Consider the following 25,354-nt stretch of genomic DNA (forward strand, 5'->3'; position numbering starts at 1 on the left):
TACAACATACAGTGTAAGGACTGTAACAGCCACTATTATAGGACAGACAGGCAGAATACTAGCAGAGTGCATCCATGAACACCAACTAGCAGTCAGAAGACAAGATGAAAACTCCTTAATCTCACAACACATGGACAGACTCAACCATACCTTCAGCTGTGAAACTGTTGGAGCATCCTAGACCAAGCCAAATCCAGAAATGCTAGAGAATTCCTGGAAGCTTGGCACTCAGACAAATCAGCCATCAACAGGCACATAGAGATAAACAACATTTACATACCATTCAAAAGTGACAATAAAAAAGCTAAAAAGGAAACAAAAAGACCAGAACATCTCCTTGCCCGCAATCAATGCCCAAATAAGCAAAGATCAACACCAGGATTAACACCAGACGAACAATGAAGCAGTATACAATACCCTAATCAAGGAACTACCAACTAAACCAAACAATCAAGCAGTAAACAACAGCCTAATCAAAGAATTACCAAAGAGAGAACACCCCCCCACCCCACCAGCACTGCCAGGGCAAACTACTGTATATAAACAGAGAGCTAATCCCACTCCCTTCTAGCACTGAAGATGTTGCCTAGTTGGGCAATGAAACATCCTCAAGAAAACAACCAAGCTCAGAGAGCACCAAGGAATCCACAGTTCCCATAATCTCCTGTTGGCGTGACACTCAAAATGTTGTGACATTTGTTCTAACAGAACATGGAACAGGTGAGAGGTTTCAAACTTTGTTCTAATAAAATACAGTTAACTTGAAATGTTCCAACATATCATTTTATTCTCAATCAAAAACAAAACCTATTTTCCATAAATCCCCAGCAGTGACTTTCTTTAACAGCCAGAAGGTTGCTTCCTCCCTCCAACCCTTAGTTCCAAGTAGTAATTACCAACTGAACCATCTTGCAGTGCACATGTACACACTACTTACTCTTCATGTTCACTGAAAAGACCTACACATACTATTTACTATTTCAAATTCAGTGAAGATAAAAGGAGTACATTTCTACATATGGAAAACAAGAGTTTCTGGTTTAAAATAAATAAAGGTTTACATGTTCAAACTAGTTGAAGGCTGGAAAAACTCAGTGAAAATGGTGCAATTCAGTGAGTGAAAATTACTTATCATAGCTTATATCTAACAGGACTTCATATGTTGATCTAAACAATAATTGCCATTTAGATCACAAATTGACAAAACATAGAGCCTTCAAATCCATCTTGCACTGAAAAGGGAGTTGAGACTCGATGGCCGAAATGGCCTCTTCCAACTCTTAAGGTATTACGAAATAAAAAGTTTGTGCTTGAATGAAAAATGTAGACATTTGAATTACTAAAGGACTGATACAATGAAAAATTATTAATCAGGAAATCATCTGCATGTGTACATAAATATTTTTATCTTCCTTTTCTCTTCTATACATACATACATACATGAACAAACAGACAATAAGAAAATTTAACTTTCCGAAGGCAAGGCACTGGTAGCAGATTCATGAAATACTAAAGTCTAATTTACATATACTAAATGCCAAACATTATCAGTACTATCTATAGAATGTTCTGTAGCTCTAAGTATCTAGGAAGAGGATTTAATTATTAATTATCCAGTATTTGGATGCTCATTGTTTAAACTTGATTTCTATGCAATAATGTTTTTCCAACTTTAGTGACAGGCGCACACATTCTCCAAATACCTAAATTAAACTGAGAGGCACAATTCACTGTAACATCCCCCATCTCACAAAGTGTAAGAAATGAACAAAAGAACCTCAATGCACCTCCTGGAGTTTATGAGAATCATCATTTCAAACATTCCTGTGGTGTATTAGTAAGTTGCAAAAAATAATAATTTAGACATTACTTTTTCCTTTAAAAGATCTTTTCTGAAGATAAATCAGTTTAAAAGTATATCAGGCTTAGTAAAATTATTAAAGCCTAAATTTAAATCTAAAAATTGAATGAACTTCTGTTGAACAAGTAGGGTTAAAGTGCTCTCCTATGTAACAGAAAGAATGGACAACGGCATGAGAAGTAGTACTCACTCTTCAGTAAACATGCACAGGATTGCAGTTCCAAGCTTTACATGACCTTCTATGTCAAAAATCCAACTATATTGTTTTGCACAAGCAGTAATTAGCATCAGTGGATAAGATACAGATTCTTTTTAAATAAAAAGGATCATGAAACATGATTCTTCCTAGAATATTATTCTTCTTGTTACAAACACTCCTAAATCTAATACCTAATACTTGATTTTCTACATAGCAAAGAATTCCCCTCATTTATGCATTAGTTTAAGAAACTAGAACTAGGCAACCATACAATACAACTGAAAGCATGATGGAAGTTTGCCAAATTGAAACATTATTTTCATGCTTTTCAAATTAAGACAATTAAATCATTAGGAAATAAAATGACATTCAAAGGATGTGTACTGCATTAGCACTAGCCTTCCTACCCAGTTAAATTTATACTGTTCCTCCTGACATTAAGAAATTAATATTGCTGTTACAAATTCATACTTAAAACTTACTTTAGAAGTTTTGAAAAGGTGGAAACAATCCTTGGCTCCTGATCTCTCTCCTCTTCTCCCATTCCTCGATCATCCTCTTTTAAGCACGAGAATAAGTTTGTTCAATACAAGGAGTGGGAAGATAGAGGATTTTATAGAATTAGAGATTTGATTATTAATGGAAAACCCATTAATGCTGAATATATTCAGCAAAAGGAACGATCACAAATGACTGTTTCAAATGAGACATATTCAGTCGCTCCTTTATAAGCTTACTATTATAACTATTAACAACTAGAATAACAGTACACACCTGCTTCATCTAACATGAAGAGAAACTCTTCAATATTATATGCAACTTGTATATTTAGTGCACCATGTTGTCTTGAACTCTGAAAAATGTCTGGGAAATTTGGGATTTGAAGTTGATGAATCTCCTTGAAACATCTTGTGGTACAGAATACCATTTAAATCTATTTCATTAAGTCATCAAGAACTCGACCATGAAGATAATCCACAGGTGATACTACATTCAGCCAAAGATACATTATACTACTTACACATTTTCTAGGTAGTGTTGACTAAGTTGGTGACAATGCCCAACCAGTTACTTCTTTTCTTTTGGTTAAGACTTTTGAAGAAGCTCAATAAATCAGTCAAAAGTTTTACGCACTGAGTCCTGTTCTTTGAGTACTAACCATTTTTTCTAAACTATAAAGCTGATAAAACATAAGCAATTGATTCAATTATTCTTGTTAGCTGCCACGTTTGTTATTTCAAACACTGAAAAACTAAAGATATCTTTCTTTGGATCAGTGGATGTTAAAGTATAGGAGATTGCTCTGGCCAAAAAATTGCCCAAGAAGAAAAGGCTATGCAGAATGCTACAAGGAAAATGTATTCAAATCCTTAACATCACAAAGAAACTTATACCCAATTAGACATAAATCTTCCAAATTTCTTTTTGCATTGTTTTCATTCTTTATTTTCCTTTTTATTTTTTACTGATACTGGTTTAATTAAAAAAAACTTTATAGGAATTCATTTATACTAGAATGTATATTTTTCTTTTATACATGGCATTATATCTTGGCCTTTCTCCAAGGAGTTTTATGATAGCTTACAAAGTTATTCCTTGCGTTGGTGTTATCTTCACAATAATCTTGCTCATACATCTATGAATGAAAGCCCAGTTCACCCAGTAAAACAGGGTTTTATACTATATTTCCAGTTAGCACGTATTTGAAGCCGGAACTTCAATGTTACAGAATCTACACAAAATGCATATTGGTATAAAAATTACATGAATTATAACATATAAGAATAATTAAGAACCAACAACAGGAAAACCCCAGTGTCCAAGGCCAAGCCATCCAGTTTGCAATGTTCTGAATGATATCCCTCCCCAGTGTCTGCCTACAAATATCCTTCCCCCCATGGGAAGGGTGAAACACAAGTGAAACAGGAGTTGTCTGGTGCATCCCACAAATGGAATCATGTTAGACTTCTCCTGCATCTATACTCTATTCCTCATGAAGGGGAAAAAGTGAGGTCATAATAAAGAGTCTCAGCCAGAAACTGCTGAACAGGATTTCCAATCAGGGAATGCAGACAGCACATCTTGTTTTCCTTGAACGCATTTCTCCCATGTAAGAGGGAAAAGTTGTGGCACAGTGAAATTGTGAAAATAGGAGATGCCATATGTATTATGATCTAATGTTGAAGTTCAATCAGTAACATTAGCATCTCTTTCTTTCCTTTATCTTTTCTAGTTACTTGAAAAAAAACAGGAGGGGTGAGAGAAGACAAATATACTACAAATATAGCACATTTCATTTTTCTCGTATTGAACTGTTTTACTATAAAGAATTTTAACCATAAAAACATGATTCTGTATTATATATTTTAAACACTAATCATGTTGCTAAAGTTCATGACATACAGCACAAATTTTTTAAAAATGAAACTGAATTACATCTTACATGCAACTTAACATGTAACTGTTATGCTTCCTCTCTTAAACAAGGGGCATGCAATACCCTAACCAAGATCTCCAGTTTATCCACAAAGTCATGATTTTTTATCCTTTACTAGGAAATTTATAAACTCATTTAAGTAGAAAATATGCCAGAAAACAGGACTATTAACCATTTTGTATACTATAATACTATCAGTTAAGGGGGGAAAGGTATTTATCGAGTAACACAGAGCAAGAATAAAAGTAAGCATATTTTTCTATAGATTTTTTTTCTATAACCATAGCTAACAACAGTATTATAATCCACAAGCAGATTTATTGCTGAATACTCCCAACACTTTTCTGGCTGTTTTCAAAATGTCAGAGTTGCCACTTTAATATATTTTTATCAATGTTATACCACTTTGGTAACTTAAAATATCTTGGAAATAAGTATTAAAATAGCTTTTAGTTAATCTACAAACATACAATAGAGTGATATACTAGCACGCTTAAATGAAGAACTAGGGTAATCACCTACAGCCAACAAATGGAATATTACGTATTAAATGCTCCTGTGATTATAAAATGACAATCGATCACATCTAATGAGCTAAATCTGCATTTGTAGAGTTGAGTGGCTTTCAGAACTGGTATCTTATGCTTGTAGTCCAGAATGGAATAGTTATCTCTATACCTTTGATCAGATACATGAATAAACTCATAGACTATCATTTTTTAAATGGCCAAAATTTCAAGACTTTCCTGAGTGTTACAGTGCTGTGTTCTGTGATAACTAGTATGTGGCACATCAACATCACATTAAAAACAATAGGTTTCACCTCATATACTATGTTCTGAGCATTACATTTTAAGAAAGATTCACAGAAACTAGACAAAATGCAAAGTATGGCAACAAGGAGGATCAGGAAATTTAAATTTAAATCTTACATGGAGGGGCCAAGGAAACTTGAAATGCTTTTGACTTCACACAGGAGGTCAAAACTTGTTTTCACCTCCCAGAGGGTACAACACAGAGTAATGGTTTTAAGATCAGGGAGCCAGATTATGGATTTTTTTTTTAAAAAAATCTTCATAGTAATAACCATTTGACAACAGAACCAATTAACAAAGAGAGGTAGTGAACTCCCCTTTGCTGGATATTTGGGCAAACACTGATAAAAATGCTTTAACTTGGATTTCTGTACTGAGCAATATGCTGAATTCAATGTCTGCTTCCAACTCTGATTCCATGAGTACATAAAACTATCCAATGGACACAACTTAATTATCACAGAAAAATAGCTATTTATGAGCTAAAGTTAAATCAAAACAAAATATACTATAAATAATCCCCAAACATTTTTACAGATGTTTTGAAATTTAAAAAGTTACCTGTATGCATCGTCTTCTTTCAAATCTCATACCATCCTGTAGGGTGGGGTGGGGAGAGGCCAGCAGCAAACCCTGTTAATATAAAGAATAATTGGTTAGACAGTATCAGGAGTTAATCTTTTAACAGGCTATTATCCTGCCTTTAACAAATCAAGCCAGTACTAGCAACTATGAATGGAAGCGCCTGTCCAAGGTTTCAGAAAGTCTTTCACACAGAATATCTATGTGTCACACTAAGTTACACAAAAGTTTCTTCTCCACATTATTAGGATTTTAAAATTCATGGCCTCCATATGGAGTTAGGGGGAAATACAAGCTATGCCCACAAGGTTGTTACAATATTCTAGATCAGGGAGAGGAAGTTTGCCAAAGCAGTACTTACAGGCGCACTAAAATCTACAGTGACACTAGGAACATTCAATAACTTCTCAAAAAGTAAATATTTTAATTTTAAAATATTTTTAAATTAAAACATTAATTAAAAACCTTCCAAAATCTGTACAACCACATTAAACTTATAAGCTTTTTAGCCAACTTAAATTGATTTAAATTTAAATTCATGTTTTACTTTTTTGGGCAATGGAGATGTTGCATGAAATTACTGCCATAATCCTTAAATGGACCTCAATCCCTAGATGAAGTGTCATTCTTCTAAAGTATTATTATTCCATTCAGATTCTACGCCTACTGTTCATGTTTGCTTACCAGAGTCTGGACTCTGAACTTAGACCTTTCTTTTTTTTAATGGGAAGATATTCTTTTAGACTAAATCTTGCTTGAATGTTATTACTTTTTTAAACTCATCTTCAACTAATAAAACAGATAGCAGATATATTACAGGAAGTCTGAAATACTTTCGTTCTTTTTAAAAAGAACCAGCTACTACTTTATATTGAGAAAATAAAATTAGGTCTTAATTTTACTTATATTGAGTACAGTACTGCCTTTAAAACCTATCCTTAATATTACTATAAACGACAGGATATAATACATTAGTCAACTTGATTATATGAACAATCAGACCTTCTTACTAAAGGTTCTTATTCTCCATATTCAAGTTTTTTTAGAAGATTTAATTTTTTATGAGTCATGGTTACCATGCTAAAAAAAATTATGCTCTGTACTTCACAAATATTTTTAGTAGCACAGTAAAATCTCTCTCCCCATTGAGTGGATTCTGGATGCAATGGACAAAATCTGAATTAAGATTGCTTCTCAAATAAGAGACAGTCTATTGCTTGGGAAATAAACTAAGACAATGTTCATACATTTTACATAAACTGCACAGAAATTATATAAATTTTATGTGCATTATGTAGAATTTATGTACCTTACATACATTTTAACAAACATTCAACTTTAATGGACATCCTTTCCCCCCATTGGTCCGAAAACCTAATAAAAATGCCAAAGAATACTTTTGTCTTCCTCTTAACATCAACATTGTTTCTTCTTCAGATATTTAGGATACAGGTAGTCCTCACTTACCAACCACTCATTCAATGACCATTCAAACCTGAGAAGATCCTGAATGAGTAGTACTTAAAATCTGTCATGAGTACTGATGGTGAGCAGGAGGGGGCCTCTATCCAGGGGGTAAAATGCATGCATAGTACTGAGGAATTAAGCAGCCATTCAGAGAGACACAGATCAGACCCGCCTTAACTTTTGGGGTTTATCTGTCTGGGTTTTTCCCATGCTTCTTCCGTTTGTTAGGATTTTCTCTCTTATGTAGCAATAATAAACACTAGAGACCTATTCCTCATCTCAGCGTGATTCCTGACTGTTAGGACATAAATCCTAACAAACTGAAGAAGCGTGGGAAAAACCCAGACAGATAAACCCCAAAAGCTAAGGCAGGTCTGATCTGTGTCTCTTTGAATGGCTGCTTAATTCCTCAGTACTACACATGTGTTTTCCCCCCTGGATAGAGGCCCCCTCCTGCTCGCCATCAGTACTCATGACAAAATCAGTCCTCGAAGTTCTGGCCATCACAGCGTCCCTGTAGTCATGTGATTGTGATTCAGGTGTTTGGCACACACTTATATGATGGTTGCAGCATCCCACGGTCACGAGATCACCATTTGCAAACTTCCCTGCCAGCTTCCCACAAGCAAAGTCAAGCAGGGAAGGTTGCAAGTCGCTCTAGTAAGTCCTTCCAGCCTTCATGCACTCATATCACCCCTTGCCTTCCTGTGTTTGCGTTGCAGCATCCCGCTCTCCCGAGCCTCCCCCAATTTGTGTGAGACCTCCACCAGGCATCCCGCACCCCCCACACTCACCCTCACTCCTTACATGGGACTCTCACTGCTTCCCACTTAATGACCAACGCATCTTCAGGTTACGATGGCTAACAGGACTACCAGGATTGTCTTTGTTAAGCGATGCAGTCACATAATGTCACATTTTACGACCACATCAGTTAACAATGGTAATCCTAGTCCCAACTGCCATTGTAATTCAAGGACTACTTATAATACATTTCAAGTCAGCATATTGCCATAATTTTTCCCCTTAATTTCACATATATTATATATAAGGACTTTTACTAATATAATCTAAAATAAATCTACACATTGACTAATCAGACAATCCATCTATTTTTTTTTAGTTTTAATGGGTTATGTCAATGAATTAATTATTCACAATTCACTAAAACATTTATCTACCCAATCCCTCTTAACTGAAAGCCAAATATTAGAGTATGCCTACACCAAGTCAACTAGCCTGGAAAGAAAAGATATCGTTGTTCAAAAACAACAGTCACTGTCTTTCCATCTTAGTTTGTACTTTTGATGGCAATCACAATCAGCTTATGTGTGACTGAAATATCACTCAACAGCTAAAAGGTATACACTGTGAAAAAAATCCTTCCAATAAATCAGTGAACATATGTCACATTTAATCAATCTCAAAGATTCAGCCAAACTTCAAGCTAGGCCAAACAATATGGAAGGTGTATTCTTTGCATCCCAGAGAAATCACTATGACACAGAAGATGGAGATCAGATGGTCTCTTTAAGCTGGCCTTTCCGCCAAATTGAATACTCAGGCCTGATTGATCTAGGTCTGGAGAACTGAACAATACCATACTTTAGGATTGGCTTTCAGCTAAAGGTGAAAGAACCACTGGTTTCTATTCAAGCAAGAACACCAGCAAAGGCAATTAAAACTAAAAAAAAAAAAATCTGGCTATAAGTGTAAAGAAATATTCTTTGTTCCGGCTCTCTCTTTCTCTTACTAATTCAAGCTGCTCTGGGAGCAAATAATTGCCTTGAAAAACAAGATTTGTGTGTATGTACGTGTGTGTTCTTTAAAATGAACTGATCTACTGCATTCAAATATATTGTCTTATTTTTCTGCAGAGGAATTAATGGGAGGCATTCACTTAACATGTGCAGAAATAAAAAATAAATTCATAGAGATACTAGAGGAAGAGCGATTAAACCTACTCAACAATGTCATCTGCTAAGGAGCAAGCCAATTCTCATCAATATTTCTATAGCCTGGATTATATACCTTGACTATACTGTAGCGCAAAAGACACCTCCAACCTCTTCAAGTGGACAAAGAGCCCCTCCAAACATTGCCATTAAATATTACAGGTAGTCCTCACTTAATAACTATTCGTTTAGTGATGGTTCAGACTTAAGACGGTGCTGAAAAAAATTACTTACAACTGGTCCTCACATTCACAACCATCACAGCATCCCCGTGGTCACCAGTGGCAACCAGTTCACATTTATGACCATTGCAGCACCCCATGGTCACATGATTGCCATTTTCAACCTTCCTGGCTGGCTTCTGGCAAGCCAAATCAATGGGGAACTGCGTGACTCTTTTAACAACCACTTGGTTCATTTAATGCCCATGGTGATTCACTTAATGACCACCACAAAAAGGGTCATATATTTGGGTCAGATTCGCTTAATGACTGCTTTGCTTAGCAACCAAAATTCCAGTCACAATTGGGGTTGTTAAGCAAGGACTATCTCTATTAAGATAACGAAAGGGGAAGTATTAAATATGTGAGTAATCCAGATGTATCTTTAATATTAATTTAATGTAAATTTAATTCACTTTAAATTCCTCCATCCACCACCACCACCACCCGCCAAATCTTAGCCTTACTTTCTTTTCGAAGTGGTCCCTGGCATGCAAGTCAAAAGGCAAGTAAAGATGGATTTTTAAAAGCTGCACAACCCTGTTCTGGTGGGATCAAGGAGAGGAACTATGTTTTAAGATGAAAGATTTCCAAAATATTTTCTAGGCAACAAAAGAATTTATTATTAAAACTGTAATAATTTATCATTTCACAGTATGTTCTATAAAAAAACTTTCCTGCCTTTGAGAGTTTTATTTATTCACTGGTTATGACAATGACCATGGCTCCTATCAAGGAATAAAAGGCATCTTGATCATCTGGGTTCAGCAACGAATAAGAATTGTCCACAAGGTAAGTATTAGAAGAGAATTGGAATTCTCCAAGCAGTGTTCCTACTGCTCTTCTAATTTTGTTTTATAAGTTGATTCAAAATACATTCTATGTATACACCCTCATTTTAATGTCAAATTATAAAAAATGTGTTATCTACTGGCATTATGTCTTTAAAATTTATCTTCCTATATAAATATTACACATATGTATATTTTCAGAGAGACAAAGTCACTAATAGCATGTTATCACATATATTCTGTAGGTAGGAATATTTTTTTCTTTATTAGATAGTCTGCTAGAATTTAAAGAACCTTTAAGAATTTCTTATTGTCAAGAATGCTTGGCAAACAGTAAATATAGGAACTTCCCACCACTGCCTTTTCAGTTTTGCCATGAATCAACTTTATGCATCAACAAGATCAACAATTTGCTAATCAAGTAACACATGTGCCTATTTCAGATACAACAAGAAACCATGGTTTCCTGTTATGGTAATGTATAAGGGTCCCAAAGGTCAGGCAAGGAAGCAAGACCACAGACAGCACTGAAGGAAAAAGGGGTAAATTTAGACTGAAATCATTTTGTTCCCCTTGCACAGACAGAACTAGCAAAACAGGACAAGAGTTATACTTAAAAACTAAAACTATAGATCATTCTAGACATATTAGATTATGTTGCATACAAAAGTGCCAGCAGCATCACACATCACTACTACTCAAGTGGAAGTTTCATGTCAAATGAGAGTTTAAATCTGTGTCTTTACATAAAACCCAAGAATATTTGCAATTTTTTATTTAATTTTTTTTTAATATTTTAAATTAATAGTTGGAATGCTACAGAATAAAGTGCTGACTTCCAGCATCATCTTGATTTCCACCTATGTGCATAGATATTGTTATAATGGATGGAGGGAACTATAGAGAAGCACTTGAATGTGCCCAGTTCCACACAATAGGAGGTGACTTAAGAGGCAGGACAAGGGAGTTGTGAACATCCTAGTTTTAATTTTGTTTTGTGGAACAAATATCTGATTTAGCATTCAGGGTTCAGACCCCTAATTTCTTCCATGAAGCCAGTTTCTTAGACAAATTACATGTCTCTGATAATTACTAGTTTACCTGCTGTAAAACACATATTTGGACAAAGGCTGTGAGTTCATAATGAAAATTCCATGTTTTGAAGTAGAGTTTCCATTTCTGTCTTTGTGTTCAGAAAATAATATTTTATGACACCATACACCCCAAAGCAATGTTTTTGTAAGAGCATCCATGACATGTTTTGGGGGACTGCTAGTTTAAATAGACCATTTGTCATGCTTGACATTAGTGATTGCTCTCTAAGAAAACTGCTCCATTCTTCAAAAACTAACTGCATGTCAAATTTTTGTTTTTTCTCAAGAACTGAAAATTGAGTCCTTACATTGCAAAATGAAGAGAAGCACTCTCAGGGCAGTGATGGTAAGACAAGTTTCTAGACTTCTTCTCATACAGCTCTATAAAAATGGTTTCTTCTGAGATCTATTCTAAATATATTTTCTGCCCCGGTCTCTGTTTCAAAATCCTCAGAGGGTTTGTTTGATGGCTGTATGGTTATAATCTAATGCATGACAAAACTAAGATCCAAATATATATTTATATATTTAACAATAAATATAGGGCAACATTCTAGCTTAAAATAAACTCTAGCTTGCCATCAGTCTGGTACAGAAACCAACATTTTTTACCAAATTGCAAAGGGATGCTATTTAAAAAGGAAACAGTATTTCCCATTAGATTCAAAACAAACCATATGGTCCTAAATCTAATATTCCACAAAAAAGAAGAAAACAATACTGAATCATAGAATTAACTAGAAGGGGAGAGTTGAGAATTGTCCAAAGTGGATAGATAATACTGAGGGGCTAACTGGTGTAGTGAGTTTAGTTGTATCACCTCATTAAGTTCTCTACCTATCAGACCTCTTTCAGGGAGATAAGGTTAATTTACTTTGGCCTTTACAGGTAGTCGTTGACTTATGATCATTTGTTCAGTGACTGTCTGAAGTTATGATGGCACTTAACGAATGGTGGTTACAACTGATCCTCAGAGTTTCACCCATCCCAGCGCATGATCGCAATCGGGGCACTTGGCAACTGGCTTGCACTTACAACTAGTTGCAGTGCCCTGTTATCACATGATGGCCATTTGTGACCTTCCCTGCTGGCTTCCCCAGAAAGTCAATGGGGAAGCTGGCAGGGAAGGGCACAAGTTGCTGGAGCAACCCCCCCCCCGCCTACCTCCCACATCCCCTCTGCACTTACACTGCACCAGCCACTAACGCACCCCTGCCCACCCTCCCCAACCCTCACACATCCTCCTAAGCCTTGCTGCAGCTTCCTCGCACCCCCATGCATCCTCTCCAACCCTCACCATGCCTCCCTCACACTCTTGTGCACCCCCGTGCACCCTCCCCCACCCAGCAGAAGCCACTTACTTTCCTACTGGCCTGCTTGCGAGCCACCTGGGACTTGCAACTTCCTGCCAGCTTCCCCACTGACTTGGTTGTGGGAAGCTGGAAGGAAGTTACCGCAGCTAACAACCATGGAATTCGGTTAATGACGGTAAATGGGACTGCAGGGATTGTCGTCAATAAGCAATGCCGTCACACTGTAGTACTGTGATGGAAATTCCAGTCCCAATTGCTGTCATAAGTCAAGGACTACCTGTGTGTGCAGTTCTGGTCGCTGCACCTCACAAAGGACATAGGAGAGCTACAGAAGGTTCAGAGGAGGACAACTAAGATGCTCAACAGGGCTGGTGCAGCTTCCCTATGAGGAAAGTTTGTGACATTTGTGACTTTTTAGTCTAGAAAGGAGACAAATGAAAGGGGACATGATTGAGGTGTAAAAAATTATGCATAGTATGGATAAAGTGGACAATGAAAAGCTATTTTCTTTTTCCCAAAATATTAGAACCAGAGGTCACCAATGAAATTGAATCCTGGAAGAATCAGGACAAAGGATTTTTTTTTTTTTACACAGCACAAATTCAACTTCGGAATTTGCTATCACAAGATGTGGCGCTGGCTACCAGATTCACTGGCTTCAGAAACAGACCAATTCATAGAAGCCATGGGGATCAATGCCTGTTAGCCTTGATGGCAGAGTGACTGCTCTGAAGGCCATCTGCTGGGAGAGTAGTGGGCTTCCTTGTGCAGTTGGTTGGCCACTATGACAACAGACTGCTTATGTTCTTAACGTCTTTTTTCACCAGTCTCTTGGGCCAGATACTACTCAGATGGTAAGAGACCAAACTTGTACTATGATCCCATTACCTGCTAATAAAAGGAAAGTGGTTTAATACAGTGAGTCTACATCTGTTTTTTACTTAGTCCACACTTGTATTATTTTATTATAATGCTTTTTAATCTCAAAAAGCTGTATATATTTTGATATTTGTCTATCATAGCTCACTTTATGCTACTTCAATCTTACAAGCAACAAGACACAATCTTTAATAAACAAAAGTACCAAAACTGTCAATATATAAAAATAAAAGATAAAGTCAGCAATTAAATATTACACTCATAATACCAGTCAGCAATTAAATATTACACACATAATACCATGATGCCTAATTCATTAAACAGATTTATCCCAAACGCAGGTACCCTGATCCAATTCTCACCTCAGTAACCAAATGTGCAATGAAAATTGTATCTTTTAAAAAGTTTCCTGAATGTTAGAAGTGTTGAAAGCCTTGTTCTGAGGCTTTTCCTGCCATTGGGCACAAGCATTTGTGACTTACAGTAAATGTAATTCAAACATATTCAATAAACTCTCCTATCAACAAAGCAGTGGAAACTTTTTGTAAAATAAATAGATAAATTCCAGCAACTCACTTCCATATCCATCATACAGGTTACTAGGAAAAAAAGTGATCACCTAATGATGCAACAGCATTCATAATCAATATGGATTTCCATTTATACATCTCCCCATCTAATACATGGAATTAAGGGATCATCCAGAGCAGACTGGAGACAAGCATTTTATTAGAGCTCTGCAGCAATTCAAATTCAAAGGTTAAAAGGTGGTTTGGACATGTGGGGATGCTTATAGAGGACCTGTCAACAACTACTTAAAGCAACTGCATCATATCCTGGAATCACATGACTACCTCTGCGGCTGTTGAACAAATCAGAGAAAATTTTATTTGGTTTACAGAGTTACCAACAAGTATTATGCCCATATCCACACATGACCCAAAACACTTTTTCCCTTCAAATATGAAGCGCTGTACAGCCCTGCAGTGTATGTACCTCCAAGCAACCTCCTTAAAGTTTAAGAGTTTTAATCTCTTAAGGCCCTTCCTTCTAAATAATGTCTTTAATATTCCTTATAATTCTATTCTTAATCTTTAAACTCTATTCTGTAAAGGTGTCCTCAGCCTAATTCCTAATAATAGTTAATAATTATCATAGCATGGTCTCTGAAGGTCTATCTGGCGTCTGTCTCAGCCTCTCCACATTCATCGACCATCTCAGCCAGCTCACCAGTTAACAGCCAGCTCACCAGCTCAGTCCAGCTTGCCCTGACAATTAGCTGCCTAAAGCCAACTCACCCCCCCAGCTCCCACCCATGTCCTCATTCATTAATAGTCAGCTGGCCAATGCCTGTTCAACACTTCAGCCCCTGCTCAAATGGTAAATAAATACTTAATTTTGGATTATATTTCTGGTACCAAATTCAATGTAACAAGGGCTCTATATGGAGGAGACTGAAAAGCATACACATATGTAGCTATAATTATCATTTTGAAGAAAAAAATCGAAGTCCCATACTCTTTTTTTAAAACACACACACACACACAGAAGGGATATTTGCTTACAGGTTGTCCTCACATTTTCTGAATGCTTATTTAGGGGAAAGTTTGAGAAATACTGAATTGTGTATTTTTAAACAGTGATTGCAATAATGCCTCCAATGAGTTGTCCATAACATTATTTTTCTTAAGAGGAAAAAGTTAACCATAGGAGAATATGAAGTTGCCTGATATCAAACCATATTATTGGCTCATCCAATTCAATGCTAATTAGGCTGACAGTAAGTTTCACAGTTTCAGGCAGGAGACATTTCCTGCTGTACAAATAGACAGAAGAAACTGAATGAGCATCTTTTACATACCAAATGTAATTTTTATTAATGACCAATACATCTTCTCCAACCTTAAGAAGTTCCAAGATACAGGCTATTTTAATCTCTGCATAGGGTTGGTCTATAGACTAAAAAGTAAGTATAGTAAAACCTAGGAATTACATTCACATTAAAATTAGACTAAATAATTAGAAATTATTACTATACATTATGGAAAACTGGATTTCCCTGGAAAAATAAAGCATCCTACCACACACTCCAGTGGGCGGTATACAAAACTATAAAACATAAAAACAGCTAAAAACATTAAATCAACAGACAACTCAGACTAAAATAATCTAATAGCAAAATCAACAAAACAGGGGGAACTGAACAAATAATAAACATCAAACCCAGGCCTGGGACCAAAGCCAGGTTTTCAAAGCTTTCTGGAACCCTAGGAGAGAGGGCACCATCCTTATCTCTGGGGGGATGCTGTTCCAGAGGGTGAAGGCCACAACAGAGAAGGCACGCTTCCTACATCCCACAAGTTGGCAATGTTTAATGGAGAAACCTGGAGCATACCCACTTTGCTAGAATGTACTGGGGGGACAGAATAAGTTGGAGACAAGCGGTCTGTCAGATATCCAGGCTCTATGCCATACAGGATTTCATAGGTAATAACCAGCACCTTGAATTGCACTCAGAAGCCAACCGGCAGTCAATACAGCTGGCGTAACAGTGGTGACACATGGGCACACTGAGAGGCACCCATTACTGGTTGTGCTGCTGCATTTTGAACCAGGTGTAGCTTCAGAGTGGTCTTCAAGGGCAGCCGCATGTAGAGCACATTGCAATAATCCAATCATGAGGCAACCAGGGCAAGAGTGACTGAACGGCCTCGTGCACAAGATGAGCCTATGCAAAGGCCCTCCTGGCCACAGATGCCACCTGCTCTTCAAGCAGTAGCTGCGAGTTGAGAAGGACTCCCAAGTTGCATACCACTCTTGAATGCGGGAGTGCAGCCCCATCCAAGACAAAGGATGGTAACATCCCCAACCCAGGGGATACAAACAGCCACAGCCACTCAATCTTGTTAGGATTGAGCTGAAGTCTGTTCTGCCTCATCCAGACCTGAACAGCCTCCAGACACCGGGTCAATACATCACCTGTGCCGCTCAGATTTGAGATGTAGAACTGGGTATTCTCAGCGTACTGATGATACCGCACCCTGAACTGGAGGATGACTTCGCCAGTGGTTTCATGTAGATGTTGGGCAGGAGAGGGGAGAGTGTTGAGCCCTGCGGCACCCCACATGAGGTGCCATAGACACAATCTTTCCCCCCTGTCAACACCGATTGGAACCAACCGCTGAGGAAGGAAGTGAACCACTGGAGCACAGTGCCTCCCACTCCTAACTCCCACAGCCAGTCCAGAAGGATACTGTGGTTGACAGAATTCAAAGCCACCAAGAGATCAAGGAACACTAGGATGGATGCACTACCCCCATCCTGGTTTCTCCAAAGGTGACTGACAAGTGGACCAGCACTGTCTCTGTACTGTACCCTGGCCTGAAACCAGACTGAAACGGGTCCAGATAATGCATTTCTTTTAAGGTCCTCTGTAGCTGTTGTCCAACTGTCATCCCTTCCAAAAAGGGAAGATTGGAAACTGGCCGATAATTCTCCAACAGGGAAGGGTACAGCAATGACGGCTTAAGGAAGGGGTGTACCACTGCCTCCTTCAAGGCTGATAGGACCACCCCTCTCTCAAAGAGGCTGAACTCACCACATGAACCCACTGTGTGGCCACCTCCCAGATTGTTTTAATAACCCAGGAGGGGCCAGGATCTAACAAACAAGTGGCTGGACTAACAACCAAAAGGACCTTGACCATGTCCTCAGGCATAACTGAGTCCAGATAACATCCCAAGACATTGTACCAGACAACTCATTAGGACTTGTCCAGCCAGAGTCCAATTCCAAGCTAATCTGAGTAACTCTGTCTGCCAGGTAGCATGAATATTCCTCACCTGGAGTTCCTGTAAGTAATCTCACAGGACCTGGAGATTATCCTGAGGTCCCACCTCCCGAAATAGAAAGCATGTCACCCTATACAGGGCCACTGGGTGGCTATCAGCAGACACAATAGGGGCAGAGAAATAGGGATGTTTTTGCCACCCTTATCACCACAATGTAGACTTGAATATGGGCTCTTATTTGTGTTTGGTCAGATTTGCTCTTTGTCTTTCTCCAGCAGCACTCTAGGTATCGCTTCTGGTGTTTCATCTCCCAGAGATCTTCAAAGAGCCAAGGAGCACCTCAGGATCGGCGCAGAGAGAGAGGCCGCATAGGAGCAGTCCAGGCCAGGGCCTCAGTCACATGCCTATTCCAGGCTGCATCCAAGACCTCGTCGAACTGCCCGACAGATCCTCAGGAAAAGCCCCAATCTCCTTCTGGAACTCAATAGGGTCCATCAATTGCCTGGGGTGAGCCAGCTGTACAGGCCCTCTCTATTAAGTATTTTATATTGACAGATCTTAAGAACTGTGTATCTTACAGCACTCATAACTGTGCCTTAGCTAGTCAACTCTGGCTGATCTTGAAAAAATAATCAGGATCAATTTTGGCTAGTGAGATCACCCAAAAATATGAGGGCAATAGGCTAGACTGGCAAGTTTTAAAAAATCTCTACTCCAAGCTTAAGCTAAAGTAAACTTTACTTTCTCATCTGTATAAATAAGAACAGGGAGGTTTTGCTTTACATGCCTAATCTAGCCTGTCAAACTGACTCATCAAACCTGAAGAAACTTCAGTATGACCTATCCCCTCTACATCATTCATGCAGAAAGACAGCAGGATCATGAGAGGATACAAGGGTATAGCCTTTAAAGTAGAGTCAAAAAGACTTCAAGATAAAAATACAAGAATAAATCAAAACATAAGCCAGAATATCATACAACTGGGAATATAATTACTAATACCATGAAAATATACCATCAGACATTAAGACAATGCACAAAGGCTGAAATCCTATGCACATACAGAAGGAAACCCACATGAAAGCTAAGGGACAGTCATGGGAAAAAGTAAATACACCCCAATGATTTTTTTAATCTTTTCAACATACTTCAATATCCAGATATTTGATCTTCATTTCAACAATGTTGATAAAGGGGATATAACAGATATCATCCACCATTTACATTTTGTATTCTATTGTGTAATTTAAATAAACATAAATGCATATTTTTTTCAAAAAATATAATTCTTCAAATTATGGTTAACGCTAATATTTCTATACTATCTTGTTCTATTTCTGACAGAACAAGCTATAAAGTACACATGCTAAACTCCTTGTTTTGAGCCTACTTGTCACTAGATGTATTAGGGTTTAGGGGAATAAAACAGAAAACTGGAAAAACTGGAACATTTTGGGAAAAGATATCCACCAAAATATGTTCTTTTAGAACACAGTGCTACCTTTATTTTTACAAAATGGTTTCTTTTGGAGCTGTGGAGTGCTTTGGATTCAAAGGCAAAAAGATGCTTTAGATGGCACTTCTCTGCATCCCCTCAAAAGCATGTATTCCTGGGATCACACTGCAGCTTTGAAGTACAGCCACATGGTCATGGGAAAAGTCTCAGTTATTTAAGGAATTGTACACAGGTGCTAAATTAGTGTACCCACATGTATAATTGCATAGATCTATGATCTATGAATTTGTAATAGGAAGACTTTTATCTAATGTATGAGGATCAGCAGTGCAATACAACTCTGAAATGCAAAAGCAAGATGCATTTCTGCCCCCAGGAGGCTCTGCTATTTTCTGGCAGACAGGCAGGCAGAATTAAGTTCTTTATTTGCTTGGAGTCCTGTCTTCTGCTGACTTAGGTAAATCTAACTTCTACTGACAAACTTCAAAAGATAAAAGAAATACAATGGAGCAACAACAACAACAAAGTACACGAAATTAGTAAATGAAATTATCTGACTAAAATATACTTTTCATTGAATAAATATAAATTATACAGTAACTGTATGATTAAACCAAATTATACGTACTGAACTATAAATTCTTAAAATAGCAAAGTGAAGAACTTAATACTACAGGTAATCCTCACTTAACTACAATTTGTTTAACGATGGTTCAGAGATACAACAGGGCTAAAAAAGTTACTTACGACCCATCCTGACAAGTCCTTGAAGTTATAACCATTGCATCACCCCCATGTCATGTGATCACGATTGGGTGCTTGGCAACCAGCTTGCATTTATGACCGGTTGCAGCATCCTGTGGTCACATGATCGCAATCTGCAACCTTCCCAGCCAGCTTCCAACAAACCAAATCAATCAGGAACCACTGATTCACTTAACCACCACTGCAATTCACTTAACAACTGTGTGATTCACTTAGTGACCATGGTAAAAACAGTTGTAAAATCAGGTCCAGTCACATGATGCCTCATTTAACCACTGCATTGCTTAGTAACCAAAATTCCAGTCTCAATTGTGGTCATTAAGCAAGGACTACCTGTAGTAGTGATATAAACAATGTATATATTACAATTTTTTCCCAACTTTCTTAAATTTCACAGCTGCAAGATTTCCAGAATTTTACATCTCTGGTTAGCACTAAGTAACAGATCTAGGTATAGATATATGCTTCAATCAGAAGACAAGAGTTCATATAACTGACTGCTCTACCATATAAAAGGTATTTCACCACTACCAACAAAAAACATAGCTACTGCCAAATTCCTGTTAATCTTTGAGTTTTGAACCCTCAAAAAACTATTGCTTTTCTAGAGCTCTTTGCATAATTTCTAATGTGAATTGGCCCTAGAGCTTGGGGTAATCTAGAATTGTCGCTTTTCTAATACCATACAGGTAATCCTTGGTTAATGACGGCACTTGGGACTGGAATTGCTGTTGCTTAGCAATGCAGTTGTAAAGTGCAATGTCACATGACTGCACCACTTAGTGACAGCAATTTTGGCACACTCAGTTGCCATCATTAAGTAAATCACCACAGGTCATTAAGCAAGGACAGCACTTGGTCACCATTTAAGACCTCCTGCTGGCTTCCCCACTGACTTTGCTTGTCACAAGCTGGCATAGAAGGTCACAAATGGTGACCACATGACCATGTGATGCCGCTGGAACTCCAAGGACCAGTCATAAGTACCACTCGTTCAGTGCTGTCTCAAGTTTGAACAGTAGCTGAATGAGTGGTCATTAAGCGAGGACAGTACAGTAAACCCTCAATTTATTGAACCTTAGTTTCTTCAGATGCAATGGATAAAAACTTACCACTTTATGCATGAATAGCGCAATAACCCCATTCCAATTTAATGGACATATGAGTGTGCCTCGTATTATTAAAAAAAATCTGGAGAGACTTGTTTGAATTAACTGATCCCTGGCCAGACTGCTAAGAGAAAAACCTCTTGTCATGCTCGATTGGTTTATCCAACAGGGTCTTTCTCCAGTAGACTGGCTATGATCAAGGTGAACTGGAAGCCACTTAGTGGTTCCCTTGATTGGAAAAAGGGTTGGGAGGCTTCAGAAGTTGTTTATGTTGACTTCCCCAGGAAAGTTGCCTACTGGCCAAACCAGGAGGAAAGCATGAATTACCTGACAGTGATGGAGTTTCAAATATCAACAAAGAACACAAAATCATTAAGATGTTGTACAACAGTTGTTTAATTTCACTTTTGCCAGTCCTAATTCACACATGACCAACTTCTAGAGTATACTGTGTATTAAGAACACAAATATGGATATAAAATGCTAAATGACGTCCTCTTGAAATGCAGTCAAGTTTATCTCACAAATCCCATTTCTCTTTATACCAAAACTTATCTTTTGCATTGTTATAAGACACAGATGGACAAACTAATGAATTTTTATTTGGCATTCAAAATTGTATTACAAAGGTTGAATGCCTCCAAAGAAACTTTGAAATGAGCTTTTTTTGCAACTTCAGGTACAACACTCAAAACTCTGTAACAATGATTAAGCAGAGTTTAGAAGCACAAGAACATTTTGTTGCAATATGATACTAGGCTCACACCTCTTGAGCCACCTAAAGGCAATTGTGAGATTGGATGTCACCATCTTACCCATCCGCCATACAGTCCAGTCTTGGCCCCATGCAACTTTAACCTTTTCCCCAAATTTGTGGGCATCTGTTTGATAATCAAGAAGTACAAAGGATTGTCAAGGCCCGATTGAAGAGACCAAGTGTGAAGTTCTTTTGTGATGGCTTTAATAAGCTTGTCCATCTTTGGTAGATGTAGCGAATGATTATGTGGAGAAATAAACTTAAGTAACAAGAGTATCCCTATTTAAACTAAAGTTATGATGTTGGAGGCATTACCATTAGTCTTCACTTACCGACCACAACAGGAATTGGCAACTTTGTTGCTAAGCACCACAGTCGTAAAGTGAAACATAACATGACTACACCTGACTTACATTGTCAGTTCTGGCCGTGGCCATGAAGCGAATCACCATGATCATTAAGCACAACATCACATTACTGTGACTTGCTGCTGGCTTCCCCATTGACTTTGTTGGAAGTTGGCTGTGATGGTCACAAATAGTGATCATGTGACTGCAGGATGCTGCGATTGTTGTAAATTCACGGTGGTTGCCAAGTGCCTGAACTGCAATTACATGACTGTGGGGAATGCTACGATGGCCGCAAGTCCAAGGACCAGTTGCAAATCATTTTCAGCCCCATTGTAACTTAGTATGGTCATTGAACAAGCAGTTGGTAAACAAGGACTACCTGTACTTTTCATTCAACCTTTGTACAATATGCTACAACTATGGCAATTTGCTAACATGCATATGTTTCTATTAATGCATTTAGTTATAATATGTAATGCTATTTTTCTTGTAAGTTATGTTGCATTCCTGTTTAAACCAAAACTAAAACTTGCCAAATCCCTTTATCTCCCTTGCTGGACATTAGATCTGTGCAATCTAATCTACCATAGAACATCATCTTTGAAGTCTACCTACAAACCTTCCCCTATTTCATTCTTGTACACATTAGTTTAACTTGTATAAACAATATTTGGAACATATAAATTTTACACATTGACAATCCCAGATAAAGGCAATTCTGAATCCAAATGTCTAAACTCAATATTCAAGTGTCCCAAGGTCAAGCAAGTTCAGCACCAATATAATGTACAAACTCTTTCATAAAAATAATATACCCAGTCCTCATTTAGCGACTACCTCAGTTAGTGATTATTCACAAATACAATAATAAAAAAAAAATCATTTTCCAACCAATGTGTGCATTTACAACCAAATTTTCTGTGCCTGACAATGAACGCCAGAGTAAGAGTAACGCTGGTGTAACCGTACAAGAAAACTTTATCTGAATGAGATGGCAGCAACCAGTGATCTTTGCGATCAGTCTCTCTCTCCCTCTCTCATGTTCTCTTAGTGACTATTTCTCTTAATAACTTGGTTGTTGGAACAGTCAATAAACAAGGAGTAGGTGTACTATTTGGCTTAGAATGGAAAATAACTTACATTCTAGCCTTTTCTCTGAATCTTCTGTTTTGGATGTGCACAAAATGGAAAATGTGTTTTGTTTTGAATCACTCAAAACATTCCCTCTGAAGGGACAAACCTAAAAACTGCTCAAATATTCTGGGAATTCAGAAAAAACCCTTGTCCCTTGGTTTGCATACCATGACCATAAGAACAGACAGGGGAGCAATTTATGGCTAGAACTATTAGGCATCAACCTTACAGAAAACTATGGTGAAGGGAAAGGTTTTTATATATTTTAAAAATCTAAAATGCCTATAGGAAAGAACTGAAATAGCAATAGAAAAATCAGTCAGGTAGAAACTGGTATCAAAAAAAAACCTCTCTCAACAAAGAGTATTTTTGATTCTTTAAATAAATCCTGAAGCATCAAAATACATTTGGTATTTTTCCCTGTTCAATGAAAATAACATAGTTGAGATTAATACCTCTGGCCTGGAGAAAAACAGCCAGCCAGGCAGACACAAACTATAGTGTGTTCCTTCTATGCCTACAGAGTTTTCTACATTTATCCAAAGGGGGGGGGGAAGCATTGGCTACTTTCTCTCTAAGTATGTTGCAGACTATCAGCATAAACTACTACTTCACTTACCACCAAGTTTAAATAACAAATCTGGCATGCTTTCCTGAATTAAAAAAACAAAAGAATTTCTTTTATAATTTAAAGTAGTTACTTCCACAAGCTCCATGCCCAACAAATGAAACTATTTTGAAAGCATACCAGCAGGGAAAAAAAAAACTGAGCAAAAGGTCAGCAACAATCCCTTCAAACCTGTACATAGTCTTGGCATTTTAAAATATTCTTGGAATATTTGGTAATAAAAAGGCATAAGAGCCTTGAAGTGCACCTACCTAACCAAAGCTTAACAAACCAACAAACAATGTCACAGCACTTGCTGTATGAAACAGCCTCCTGCTAAGATGTGGAAGGTCTTGACTCTCTTGGCCTTCCAGAAGACTATAAAAACATGGGTCTTCCCCCAGGTGCTGGGCCAGGATGTCTGTAAAGCCCAATATACATGTAGTTACATGGAAGTGTGTTATAAGGCCTCAGTTGATATACCACACTTATGTACTACACTTACTTTGTGTGTGTGTGTGTGTGTGTGTGGTTTGTTGTGAGCTGCCCAGAGTTATGTATTTAAGATGGACAGCCATATCAATTTTCTAAATAAACAAGCTGAACCAACAGTCTCTGCATTTTTAGTTGTACCTGAAAGCTCAACATTATGCTTGTAGTCTTTGGATTTACAACATCAACAGCACTAGCAACATACAGGTTAAGTACAAAAAAATGCACAGATACATACACTCTTTGCATCTACCTGTTTGTTTTTTATCTGTATTTACCTGAATTCTTTTATGGGCAAGGCTATCTGCAAATCACACACATACAAATCTCAATTTTAACTTCTCCACAGCAAGGATTTTTTAAAAACTGACCAGGAGGGCTGATATGCAATAGTGAACATGCTTTCTCTTCTGTCTTGCCACGTACTTAGCTAATGCCTTTATTTCAAAACTTCACTGCTACATCAGTCTAGCTCAAACCATTAGCAATGGGGACATGGTCCTAAACTGTTTAGACTACAAAAAGGTCTGGGGGGAAAAATCAATCCTATCAGAAGCCACAAATCAAAAGCCAAGTAGCAGTTATCTGTAATATTGAAGCAAAGAAGTATGTTCAAGATGGCCACCATTTGTTCCAAATGATGAAACAGTGAACTTTATTCTAAACTTGAAACAACTCTCTCATAACCTATGGTTTTCTTTTCAGTTTGAAACAAATAGGTTGTTCGGAGGTAAAAACTTTTTGCATGCCACTATTGTTCTCTAAATATACATTTAGGAGGAGGAGCATTCAATCACAGCAGCCACCACTTATAATCAGAATAGCACAAATATATAGGATTACTATGACCATGGCCACTAGAACATATATGCGAGACGTTAACTATATATATATTAAATACAGAATATCTGACCTTACCTATGCCTGCTCTTATTTTCCCTGAGCCATTACCTTTTTATATTTTCACAAGTATCTGGACGGCCTTTTGAAAACTAACTTCAGATTGCTTCTCCAATCAAGTTTTGTCATATCATTTGGTTAACCTAACCATCTAAATTAAAAGGCCAACATTTTACATTAAATTCTAGTTTAACAGGAGTGCATTAGACTATTAAGCATTAAAGGCAAGGCTTCCTTCAAGTCAGGTTCATGGTAACTTCAAGGACACATTGTTGAAGTTTTCTTGGCAACAGAATGGAATTGATTTGCCACTGCCTTCTTCTGGGATGTTTTTGATTTCCCAGTCTAACCTACAGCCCTGGTATTCTCCCATCCAAGT

General features: G+C 37.6%; 1 protein-coding gene across 2 annotated transcripts in view; it reads right to left on the reverse strand.

Annotated features, from left to right (window-relative positions):
- DYRK1A (dual specificity tyrosine phosphorylation regulated kinase 1A) overlaps nt 1-25,354 on the reverse strand; it is a 142,753-nt gene that overhangs the window by 106,675 nt on the left and 10,724 nt on the right. The window contains exon 2 of one of the 2 annotated variants that reach the window (XM_063305360.1): nt 5,874-5,945. In XM_063305360.1, the coding sequence (XP_063161430.1) occupies nt 5,874-5,883 (10 nt within the window). In that variant the 5' untranslated portion in view covers nt 5,884-5,945. Of the gene's footprint in view, nt 1-2,542; nt 2,764-5,873; nt 5,946-25,354 lie in introns of those variants that run through there. The other variant, XM_063305361.1, reaches the window with a different exon arrangement.

Source organism: Candoia aspera, chromosome 5 (assembly GCF_035149785.1).
Source record: "Candoia aspera isolate rCanAsp1 chromosome 5, rCanAsp1.hap2, whole genome shotgun sequence".
NCBI classification, from domain to species: Eukaryota; Metazoa; Chordata; class Lepidosauria; order Squamata; family Boidae; genus Candoia; species Candoia aspera.